At 37.6% G+C, this 12,536-nt stretch overlaps 1 protein-coding gene across 12 annotated transcripts in view; it reads left to right on the top strand.

Moving 5' to 3' along the window:
* The window catches only part of tacc2 (transforming, acidic coiled-coil containing protein 2), a 130,298-nt gene that overhangs the window by 70,442 nt on the left and 47,320 nt on the right, over window positions 1-12,536 (top strand). For all 12 annotated transcript variants that reach the window (XM_041788690.1, XM_041788699.1, XM_041788698.1 and 9 more), the window contains one exon: window positions 2,490-2,795. In XM_041788690.1, coding sequence (XP_041644624.1) covers window positions 2,490-2,795 — 306 coding nt within the window. The remainder of the gene's footprint in view (window positions 1-2,489; window positions 2,796-12,536) is intronic.

The following is a 12,536-nucleotide window of genomic DNA, read 5'->3' as shown; positions in this document are numbered from 1 at the left end:
CCAATTCCACACACACCAGTTCCTTGCCAGTGTTACCCACTTTTCCAAATGTTGCCAAAATGTTTTTACATATTTGACAAGAGTTTGTCTACAATTTTTGTCATTGAGGCTGTCAACATTTTTTGACCCTTACATACAATTTAGATCTCCTAGATTTTAATATTTAGTAATATCAAAATGGAGAAACAATCATTTTCAATCACGACAACCTCAAGAGTGAGATAACTGTCCAAATTGCAGAAATACGTTGGTAACATTAATGAAAGTGGGTGGAACTGGCAAGGAGTGAGGGAAAGTCTCACTCTTCACCAATTCCACTGACGCCAGCTCCGTGCCAGTGTTACTTTTCCAGTGTTGCCTACATATTTCTGCAAAGAAGACAATGTGTATGAGTTTTTCTACAACAATTTTTTAGCATTGAATCTAAGTTGCACAATACGTTGGCAACATTTTGATAAGCTGAAGTAGGAGGAACTGATGTGGATTGAGGATTTTTTCTTGCTCCTGCCAGTTTTAACAACTTTTTTTGTAGTGTTACCAACTAATATGTGCAATGTAAAGAGTGTGCAGGATATGTGGCGTTGACTTTTTCTATACTCTTGGCTACCAAATGAAATCTCTTATGATTTTGATTGCTGATATTGAAAAGAGCAGAGACTTTATGATCTAAGGCATATACTTTACTCAAAGAAAGAGAGCGCTGGCAAAGAGTGAGGGAAAATCTCGCTCCTCACCAACTCCACACATGCCTGCACTTTTCCAAAAGTGTCTGACATTTTCAGCAAAGTAGACAATGTGTAAGAGTTTGTCAACATTGTTTACACTCTTTCATGTGAAGCAAAGTCTCCATCATTTAAATAATCAGTGGTATCAAAAGTGTAGAAAATTTCAATTTTCTCAAATTGCACAAATACGTTGTCAACACTTGGATAAGTTGAAGTAGGAGGAACTGGCGTGGAGTGGGGATTTTGCTTGCTCCTTACCAGTTTCACTTACTATTTCAAAAGTTACCTGTGCATATGTGCAATGCAGACTGTGCAGGAGATGTGCAATTTTTGACAGTGAAGTTGTCAACACTTTCTTTACCCTTGGTAACCAAATAAAATCTCAATGATTTTAATTACCGGTGGTATAAAAAAAGTGCAGAAACTTAATTCAAATATATTCTCACATCACAGAAGGTGCAACATCTCTCAAAATAGTAGTTTTAAACTATTTTTTTGCAGCAAAGATGTTATGAATTACATATCATGCGGTTATCCACAGGCATTTTTTTGGAATAGTCTACAAAAATCCTACTTTTTTTGTATGTTTTTCTTATTAAATGTATTTCATCTCAATTAGATATTTTTCAAATTTTGTATAGCTCTAGTTTTATCTAATGTTGTGTTGGTCATAATATAGAATGATTTTTTTGCTTGTGTTTGTTGGTTAAAAAAACACAATATAAGGAACTTAAGAAACAATGCCATATCAAATCTTAATTGCAATACTGGAGAAAAAAATTGCAATTATATTATTTTCACAAATTGATCAGCCCTAATCTTCAGTCATTATTTTTACCCAGAGTGAGAGCTGTCTAAATTTTAGAAATTTTTGTCAACCTTTGGTTTGGGTACAATTTTGTTTTTTTGGTATCAAAAGTGCAGAAACAATAATTTTGAATCATGTCATCTGAAGGAGTGAGAGACTGTCTAAATTGCACAAATAATTTGGCAACATCTGGATAAGTTGAAGTAGGAGGAACTTCTCTTGCACCTTGCCATTCTAACTAACTTATTCAAATGTAAAAATGTGTGCAATGTAGAGAGAGTGTGCAGAAAATGAGCAATTTTTGGCTTTGAAGTTGTCAACATTTTCTTCAAAATAAAATCTCTGATTTACTGATTGATGTTATCCAAAAGCGCAGAAACTTACTGATCATAAGTCCTTGTTTTTACATTTTGAAACCCTTACTCCTTGCCATTTCCACCCACCTTTTTCAAATGTTCCCCATCTGTTTGCACAATTTAGACAGTTTGCAGGAGTTTGCCTGCAATCCTTGCTGATAAAAAGAAAGCAAAAATTGCTCATTATTTGGTGTTTAGGACCTCTTCTTTTGTTGCTGTAATATCAAACACATTTCAATCTTGTTTAAATATTTATAAAAATCAAACACTTCTTAGTTAAACTGAGTCTCTATAGTAGATTATCTTGTGGTAAATATGCATACAACTGTTATTGATTCTTACAAGTAGAAAAGAGAGAAATTTTAAATGTTATGTTCATGCAACATAAACAATATCAATATATATAATGATTTTTTTTTAACCTTTATCTTGTTTGAAAATATATAAATTTATCTTAAAAGCTCATTTTCCCCCCAGGCTTAGGTTTTAGTCATGGTTCAGTTAATCAGAGGAAAGTGGCCTCAGTGGACTCTCTTAATGGCAGTACTTGGCATTCTTGTTCCTGTCTGTGTTGATGTTTTGTGTTCCCTCCTCCTGCAGGCCCTCCCTCGCTGAGCAGGCAGAGAGAGGTGACCGTGCCCCTGCATCCCCTCCACCTCCCACCTCAGAGTCCAGCTTCCTGCCCGCTCTCCCGCCTCACCTTCAGGACACTGTTGAGTTCCCCACTCCTCCTCCCACTCCCCCTGAGAGGCACAACCTCGAGACTCTACCGACCCCACCTGCATCACCCACCTTCCCTCCCCCTTCTCCTCCCCCTCCCCCAGCTCCTGCCTCCCCTCCTCTTCCCTCTGTTCACCGGTGTGAGGACAACCTCCCTACCTCTGCACCCTGCCACCCTCCTCTAAGGTATGAACTCTGCCTGAATGAAGCATTAAGTTGTTGTTAAACATATGGTTCAAATCTGATGCTAGTCCATGCAATTAGATCTGCTTAGTTTCTTACACACCACAGTAGATTTGTCCAGCACTGACACTAGTCCCTTTAGCCTGATTGACGAAAAGTAGTCATGTCCTTATCCTTTCAACCCCAGATCAGTCAAATTAGGGCATTAGATCGGCATCTTGGCACACTGACACACCTTTCACATGTTGATTCACAGAGCTGTAGTAAACAGTCGACTAAATTGTGCCCTAATTTGAACTTAAAGAAGTAGTTTGACTCTTTTGAAAATCTGTTTGTCTTCATTCTTGTGGTAAGCCAAGGCAACTTTATTTAAAAAGCAATTCATGTGCTTTACAGAGCCAGACTCAAGGCATCTGTAACATCAAGCTTATCAAAAGTTATGACACAGAGCAAAAATAATACATTGAAATAAAAATCATGCTTAAATATAACATAAAAAATTGTAAAATTATTTAAATAGTTTATTTAAATTTGTGAAATCATTACAGTTTATCAAGTTAACTGACAAGGGTCTCTTTCAAACTACATTCAAGTATCAAATCAACTAAAAAAGTGTAGAGTAAGACTGTAGACCTTTGCATACAGTCCATCCAGCCTGTTCTCCCCTTTCCTAGAGGGCAAAAGGGGAAGGTTACAGACTGGATACCAGTGCTATGGATTACTTGTGTCCATAAAGTTCCTATGGTCATTTTTGGAGTACATCTTTTGTTCACAGGAAGCTTAGAAAACTTGAAATGTCAGATTAATGCCTGCAACAAAACAGCACTTCATTCATAAAAGAAGAACTGATGCTAGTACATGGTCTAAACTTTGACCCGCTTTACTGATGACTTAGGAGTTTGAATATAGAAAGACTACTTGGGAAGGCTTCTTAATGTACCCTGATGAGCGTATCTTTACTTTTAATGAAACACCTAAACGTACACCTAAATGTATTCTTGTAGACTGCTATGTTGGTATCAGGGCTATTGTTGGCTTTAGGAGCACTGTCTGAGACACCTCTTTCATTTCTGTCTTCACAAGTTTCTGTCTCATTTGACAGAGTCACTTACGTTTTAGTCAAGTAAACTAATTCAATTTGTTTACTTTTATGGCTCCCAAAACACACTGAGTGTAATTATTGATTAATATGCATAGATGCCTAATGCCAACACCCAGCCCTCTGCCATCCATTGTAGTGAGTGATGTCATACAGTGCCTATAAAAAGTATTCACCCTTTTATTGATTTTATAAATCAATCGTGGCCAATATAATTTGGCTTGATGGTAGATTTAATTGACATCTGGGGAAGTTCAGTACCTTGGAAATGTTTTTGTATACATCCCCTGACTTATACTTTTTGATAACCTTTTGTCAGAGTTGCTTGGAGTGTTCCTTTGTCTGACAATGGTGTAATGGTAGCCAGGAATACTGATTGACCAGTGACTGGACCTTCCAGACACAGGTGTCTTTATACTACAGTCACTGCACTCAGGTGATCCCCATTGAACAGCAGCGCAGGGGTTACCAGAGTTTCCATGCTCTCCCGTGCACTGGTGTGTTCTCTCCAGGTTCTCAGGCTTCCTCCAACCACCAAAAACATGCTTGTTAGGTTAACTGGTGACTCTAAATTGGCCGTAGGTGTGAATGTGAGAGTGCTTGATGGTCTGTCTCTATATCAGCCCTGCGATTGACTGGTGACCAGTCCAGGGTGTACCCTGCCTCTCGCCCAATGACAGCTGGGATAGGCTCCAGCCCCCAGTACAGAAAACGGATGGATAGACCTTAAATGGGATAAAAATTTATGCAGTTACCTATTTTATCTCACATATTTTTTTATAATTAACATCACTTTGTAGATACGTGTCACTGTTAAAGACATCCAAATTATATTGACCATGATTGATTTATGAAATCAAAAAAAGGGTAAAACATCAAAGGGGGCAAATAATTTTCATAGGCACCATGTGCCACTTTCTGTTAACAAACTCTGCACTGTTACAGTGAGTTTGGATAACAATGTGAGTCTTCTTGACTTAAGGCTAGCTGACTAAATGCTGTTATAATTGGTGTGTAATTGGATGTGAAATTCGCTTAAGAACTTCCCTGCACGTAAACAGTACAAAAAAAGTGGGCAAAGCCTTTGCAGTATAAACCACTGGTTTCTAAACAACCCTTATCAGTGATAGTGCTGGACTACATTCTTTTTTCATTACAAATAAGCGCTACAAAAATGTTGGTTATTGACACATTGCCATAATTGTTGCGCATGATCTAGAGAAAGGCTGCAAATTAAAATTTTTAAACCAACTGTTTTAAGCAGACCAGAATACGTTATTAATTAATCTCCAAAGCTGCTGTTAGGTTCTTGCCGTGTCTCTCTCTCTCCTTAGCTGTGACCCTTTGTTTCCAGTATATGCTAAACTACACTCAGCAGTTTCTGACTTGTAGGTCAAATTTACCTCACTGACCCTTGTGTGGTATTGATCTTCTCTCCAACACTCCACATAATCATATTCTTTAAACCTGAAATGCTTACTATAATGTTTTCTGCAGTGCTCACCATGTGATACTTCATATGGAGCATGACTGAAGTTGTCTGTGTGAAAAAAACTGCCTCCTCTGCTATTTCAGAGATTTCTTTTCATAAAATTACAGATTAACTTTGCCATGCACTTCAACCACATGAAGACATAGGAAACAGGATTAGCTAATGTATGAATTTAGCGGTCATGGAAACTCATATGTATACTGTATAATTGTGGCTTGTTAATGGTGGATATAGAAAGAGAATCCCTGAAATATTCTTTTTAAGGTTGTTTTTACGTTTCAGGATACAGCTGAGCACTTAAACAGCTCAAACAGAACAGCTGAGCCCTTTAAAACCACTTAAAGTGTTTGATTTTATGCAGTTTAATGTGAGTGTGAAGTACCCACGTTATGGCATGAACAGAAGGGTTTTCATTCATAACTCTGGCGCTGATTGCACATAAATATTCATCATTATTTTGTCATTATTCCTCTCACTCCTCACAGTTCACATTCCTGTGGAGTACTCCTCCTTTTTGCAATTTAGACTTGACTTTTTAAGAGGGAATGACTCAGCCACTTTGACAGTGCTGTGCTGTTTTCAGCCAGCAGATGGAGTGCAGTGTTTGTGTTGTGGTCACAGGCTTTCTACACTCTGTTGTATGAATTCTGCAGGTTTATGAGGGAAAAAGGAGAATGCTTGTTTTTATGATTTACAGCATACATCAGCATTTTGTTGGACTAATTCTCAAATCTCCAAACTTGACAGTGATATGCTTATTGACTCAGGTTAAACCGTCCAAGGCAAACAACTGTAGTCTCTGATTCTGCTGTAAGAATTTGAATGATTAAAATTCACTTAGGCTCAAGAATTTCAAGTCTAATGTGAGGTGAAAGACTGTATACTTCCTCTGCTCCAACATATGTACAGAGACCTCCTCAAGACCTCCTACCCAAGCAAAACACTGCATATAGGCTGCAAAAACTTCACCAAAGGAAAGGAAAGGAAAACATTATTCAGCTTTGTATGACCTCTATGATAAAGCAAAACAAAAAGCAGTATGCAATTAACAGCAACATTTTCTTAGTGTAGAATTATTCATGTTTTTATGTAACGCTACTATTTGTCTTTCTGAGAGCCTCCCCTACTCACCAGAATTTTTATGAGGCTTGGCTTGAACATTGTTGTTTATTATTTATGATATCGGAGGGGGCTGTTTTATGGCGCTGGAGAAAAATTGAGTATTAGCTCAGTTACGTGGACTTAGAATCCTGATTGGGTGTTTGTGATTAATTCCAGCACAACTGTGCTTACATGAGTGTATACATAAGGTAAACTTTAATAGTAGTTCAACATGCAATGCAGAGAATGCATTGTTGTATTAAAAATCCTTTATTTGACATGGAGTGAGTGTGTAGGCTGTCCTTTACTCATTGATGCTGTTGCTGTGATTCGCCTGCACCGATATGTGTTGTGCATATCAGGATTTTTACTGCCACTGAATAAAATATGTTTGAAGATGCTTTGATGTCCACACAGACAGATGAAGTCCAGCTCAGCTTTAGGAAATTGATCCCATGAGTGAATGTTTATGGCAGTGAGGCAGCTTTGTCTTCATGTTTGACAAACAAAGCTGCTCTGACTCACACAGTCTGATCTCCAGAACACATCTGGCACCTGTCTGTCACACAAAAGCTTCTCTGTCTGATTGGATAAAGTATAAATTACAACTGACCTGGTCATCAAGCTTACTCTTGATAATCAACTTTATATTACCTGAAATGTCTGTGATATTTGACTGAAGGATGGCAGCAGCATTTCAATGTTTCATCACAAAAATCTGTGCATCTATCTGTAGCCTATTTGTAGGGTATCATAGTCTTAATTTTTTTGGATAGTCTTTAGAGGTTTGTCATTGAAGTATGAACCCTAAAGCTTCAGAAATTGATTTTGAATTTAATAATGCAAATCAAAGAAAAGCCACTCAACTTCAAAATATTTGGTAAATGCAAGAAGATAAATAGAGACAGAAGAGGCCTGTTTTGCAGACTCGGGCTCAGATCTCGTGAGTGACCGCTTCTGGATGAAATGCATCAAAGTTTGGCAACCAAGGCTGTGCAACAACTTGCAATGACATCATTGTTGAAATGTGAGCATTCACAATAAACATCAGGGAAGGCTGGATATATTGTCGTAAATTAGATATTTAACCCTCAGATGGTGTAAAAGAAATTGTAACACTGGTTGCAGTTACATGAGCATTTTTTTCAGTTTATTCTGATTGGAGATTTAAACTTCCCTGTTCACATGGATGCTTAAAGATGCGATCTGATTTAGATGTTCATGCATTGTATATTAAATTGAATAAAACTGCTCTGACATGCGCAGTATTGTCCCACCAGTCAAATCTACCGAAAATTTTCCATAGAAGAAGAAATTCTTATTCACCCTTGTTGTAAATAAACCACCAGCACTCGCTCGTTTGCTTCAACTCCTGCCCACACGAAATATTGGATTGTTCTACTATTTCATATCTGTACCTCATACTATCTTTCACTCAGAATGAGTTTCTTTCTGAATAAGCCAAATCGGAGGATTTTATTCAGAACACAGTGTTTATATCAAGCATTTTTATTCAGATAAAAATTTTTAAAAAGTGGTCCATAGTGTTTGTTGCTAAAAATGGCAGCATACAAAAATAGCAAAAAATAAAACTATACATTAAAATGTTTTCCCACTTTTTTGCATACATTTTTCAGTCAAGATCAGACCTGATCATAAATATCAAATGATGGTTATTTTTAGGGGTTTAATCCTTTAAATGCCAGTTTTAGTGCAAAACCCTCATGTTTGTAGACATAAAAAACACACACACAAAAAAATATTTTTCATGTAATACATGCAAATTGAATTTCCCTGAATGTGCTTATCACAGCCTTGATTATGTTTATAATTAGCAACGACTTTGATTTTTTTTTTTTTAATTTCAAGATTTTAATGAATTGGTTCACTTGGGATGATTGTTGCCAAAAATAGACACCCACATAAATAGCAATAAAAGTACTATACAGAAAAAAATCCATCTTTTTTGCATTAATTTTTTAAAAATCAAAATTAGACTTAATCAAAAATATTAAACATTGATTTTTTTTTTCTGGGAATTTAACCCTTTAGATGCCAATGTAAGTACAAAACCTGCATGTTTGTGATATTAAAAAACTAAAATGAAATATTTTTCATGTATCACATGCAAACTGGATTTCCTTAAAGAGGATTATCAAAGCATTGAATGTGATCATAATGAACAACAGCACTTATTTTTATGCACATTTATTTTGTAAGTTGAATAAATTATCAGTACCCCTACTGGAAACAAGGAAAAAACAAGCAGTTGTCCAGCCATTAGTTTGGGACCTCAAGCTCAAGAACAGTTGGGTTCTGAAGCAGGAAAATGATCTGAAGTTATATTTCTTTACTGCCTTTTTCATTTAAGTCTGTTTTCAAACCACTTTTATGGCCATGAAGCCTCAGATTGTTCTGTTGCATAACAGCCTACTCAGAAAAACCCACTACTGTTTTCAGTTTAATAAGCCTTATCTACTAATATAGACAGTACTGCTAAATCCTCTAGTGATAATCAGATAAAAGAGATGATAAAGACAAAACATTTAACTAATAGATTTAACCATGACAACAGCAGAGAATAAAGGGACGTTCTGGGTATTGTAGAGACTCATATGTGGCTCTGGTGAGTGACCCTGATTCCTCTTGAGCGCCGTTATGAATCTTTAAGTAAACTGCCACAGCCATATCTTCCAGTGCCTGCGTTTGTTGAATATTTTATTCCTTCATTTCTTCAGTCTACGGCTGAGAGCAAAGTGCAGGGCCAGACTCTTTAACACTGAAGGTGTTTATCTCAGCCATACGGTACAATAGGAAGTTCACATGCACATGCTCTGCTGCCCTGGTTGCATGTTTGAACTAGAAACAAGGGTCTCCATGGATTTAGCAATCAATATTTTTGCTTTAGCAGGGGTCCATGAGTGGGTGGGATTTTTGCTCATCCCCTCAGGGTTGGAAACGTCAATACTCAGCAGATACCACAATCCCATTGATATTCAAAAGTTAATGGACTCCATGTTTACGTGTAAATACTCATCTTCTCAAATGAAATGTTAGGCGGGACACAAACACTGAGGTTTTTGTGTCTGTTGTTCATTCAGTCTTCTCAGCTCACAGGTTTTAAGGCTGGGATTCGACACCTGAAACCTGCAAATCTGTGAATACAAGCGCTGCGGGCTGGTTCCACTATTGTAGTAAGCCCTCGTTTCCTCACTTTCCCATGAGTGCACAATAGATTTATTCTTCTCATATTTCTAATGCTCTGCTTTCTCATCGCTCCCTGAAAATCAATGGAAAATTTGTAGAAGCAGTCACGTTCATCCCACAGGACACCCTGTGTGTCACACGTGGCTAGACTGAATATCATTACTGCTCTTACTGTCTGTGGGGCAAGTCAAGGTTTGACGAGAGTGCCAGTAAATTAGATCACCAGCTCAGCCTGCTGCCTGAGGAGTCAACGGAGACTGTATTCATTTAGAAATAGACGCTCATATGTCAGAAGGCATATTTCTCTGTCTCTTTAGCTTGGACTGACAGATGTGGATGATGATTCGACTTGATATATTATTCTGTCATAAATAAATGTTAAAACAAACTCAGGACAGGCTGATAAGACACCACAATTTAGAAAAAGGAGGCCCAGTTTTTCCTCATTATGATTAAACATCCGTTATGCTGTCTTTATTATGAGAATATCTGACTTCATTGCTTTATTTTTACAGCACTTTCCGAACAAGAAAAATGGAGTACAAAAAGCTTGAGATCCCAATAAAATGAACAAAATCAACCAATAAACCCCCTGAGTCATGTAGAAGATAAAGAAAGAGAAGAGATTATTTTCCTTTATCTGTGATGAGGCAAAAGCCTCTTTAAAACTGACATAATTTCTTCTTTTGGACTCTTTTGGAGTTTTATTCCAAGTCCATTTTCGCATACAGTGAATTTGAATTGATTTTTTGATGCAAAAGATATAAACTGGAAGAAAAAAATAGAATGAGGCTATTAAAACAACATTACTGAAGTAGATTAATATAAAAACTGAAGTAGCAATATAGAATAGAGCAGAACAATCATAAAAAGTATGCTCAAAGGTGCGATGGAGGAGCCTTTCAGATGTATAGGTATGTTAGGGATTAAGCTATAATGCAAATATCAAAAGTTATGTAGTACACAAATGACTGTCAAAGTTTCTGAATAAAATAAAATCACCAGCCATAGGTATTACTCTATATCCTAGTTGTACAGTGTGAGCGAGTGTCAATGACAAAATCAGCTTGATTGATTCCTGTTGTCGTGTTATCAAAGCATAGAAGCTATGCAGTGTGAAGAAGAGCGACATGGCACGCCTTTTTACCCCCGTCATCTTCTTTCTAATTTCCTCTCTGCTGCTCACATTGAGATGAGCAAAGTACAAAGAAACAGGTAGATAACAAGGCACAATGTTAGATGGAGTGTTTTCTTTCTTTCTTTCACTTTCCCTGCTCTTCAGAGCTTATTGTCTTGTAAAGTGGAGATAGCTGTGCTTCAATAATATCCGTATCTGTGTTTAAAATCTTTTGTGTTCTGACTTGTGTCAACATGGAGAAAAAACTATTCAGCTCATAGCTGTTAGATGCTAGGGGTAGACTGATTATTGGCCTAGCCAATTATTGATGCAGATATTCGATCATCCTTATCGGCATTTCATTTTCCCAATAAAGGTGTGCTATTTTGGCTTCACTGCAAGACGTAACTTTCCCCTCTGGTTCATTCTCACCCTCTACAGTCCTATTGTTCTTCCTACAACACAATCTGAATGGCTTTACGTCACATGACCACCAGCCAATCAACACTGAAGCCTGAGTGGCACTGGTACGGGGAGTTTGCGGCATCACTTACTGTTTCCTGCTGCTACTGTGCTGCTCTGTGATGTTTCTCATATTGTCAGCTAGTGCTAAATTCTTTATTTCCTTGATTTTTAAAGTGATATTTCAGTATTTTTGAAGTTCAGTCTTATGAGGTACGTAGCAGTAGCAATGGAATTCGCCTCCAATGATTTCAGTAAGCATTGTTCTTATAAGAAGGACTTGCTGGTTGTACCAGCCAGGAGGCTAGACTATACAGTGTAACAGATGGGTACAGTTTCCCCTTGGAATTTTGCAAGTTTTTGGTAAAAATGGGCCACAAAAGACTGTGGTTCAAACGTGGGCACTATTGAAAACATTTGAAGCATTTTATTTTATACCCAGCAAGCCTCTAACCTGACACGGATTTGTTTCACACATCCATGTGGTAAACCTGATGGTGTTTGGGAAAGGGAAGAGCCTTAGAAAAAAACTCGGAGGGTGATTGGATGAACATTCTGTGTGTCACATCTTTACGGGCCAATCAGAGCAACAAAACACGTGACGTCGTAGCCCCAAACCAAGGACTGAACTCCATAGAGAACTGCATAATGCGAACCATGGCGACTGTAGACATGTCAGTACATGACTTTTGTCGTTTTTGAAAAGAAAACAACTCACTGCTGTTCTTTGTTCTTCTTCTAACAAAGAAATATTATCAAGTTCTGGTAAAACTGGCACTTTAGCAGCATCCACGCTAATCTTTTCTGCCATAAATGCACTGGCCTCTTCTCGATACTGGCTTACTTAAATATGTAATGGATCCAGTGTGGACAGCAAGTGTACGATGCAACGCTTGCTTGCAATTAGGACATGGTAACAAGCACATAATTATTGTGTTTCAAATAAACTAAATGCTGCACCTTTGACTGCTGCTGCAGGACAATCATCCTCCTCCACTCAGAGCAGCTGTGGTAAGATCAACTCAACTAAGTAATAAGTCCTGTTCGGCCAAAATATAACCAGTGTTGAAACATCACATCATGATGTGTTGATAGGTGGGAATGTTAAACTTTAAAGTCAGTGTAGTCAGCAATTGTTAAGATTCAGTCATGGTGCAGAGCTGAAAAAAATTACAATGGAGAAGCCTCCTTTCTCATCCATGTTGACTCCTTTGTCTGTGGTAGTCTCAGATTAGAGCCAGTCTTTATATTGGACAGTGCATGTCA

The sequence above is a fragment of the Cheilinus undulatus genome, linkage group 6 (genome assembly GCF_018320785.1).
Source record: "Cheilinus undulatus linkage group 6, ASM1832078v1, whole genome shotgun sequence".
Classification (NCBI taxonomy): Eukaryota; Metazoa; Chordata; class Actinopteri; order Labriformes; family Labridae; genus Cheilinus; species Cheilinus undulatus.
Note: the sequence above shows the minus strand (reverse complement) of the source record. Positions and strands in the feature narration are given on the sequence as shown.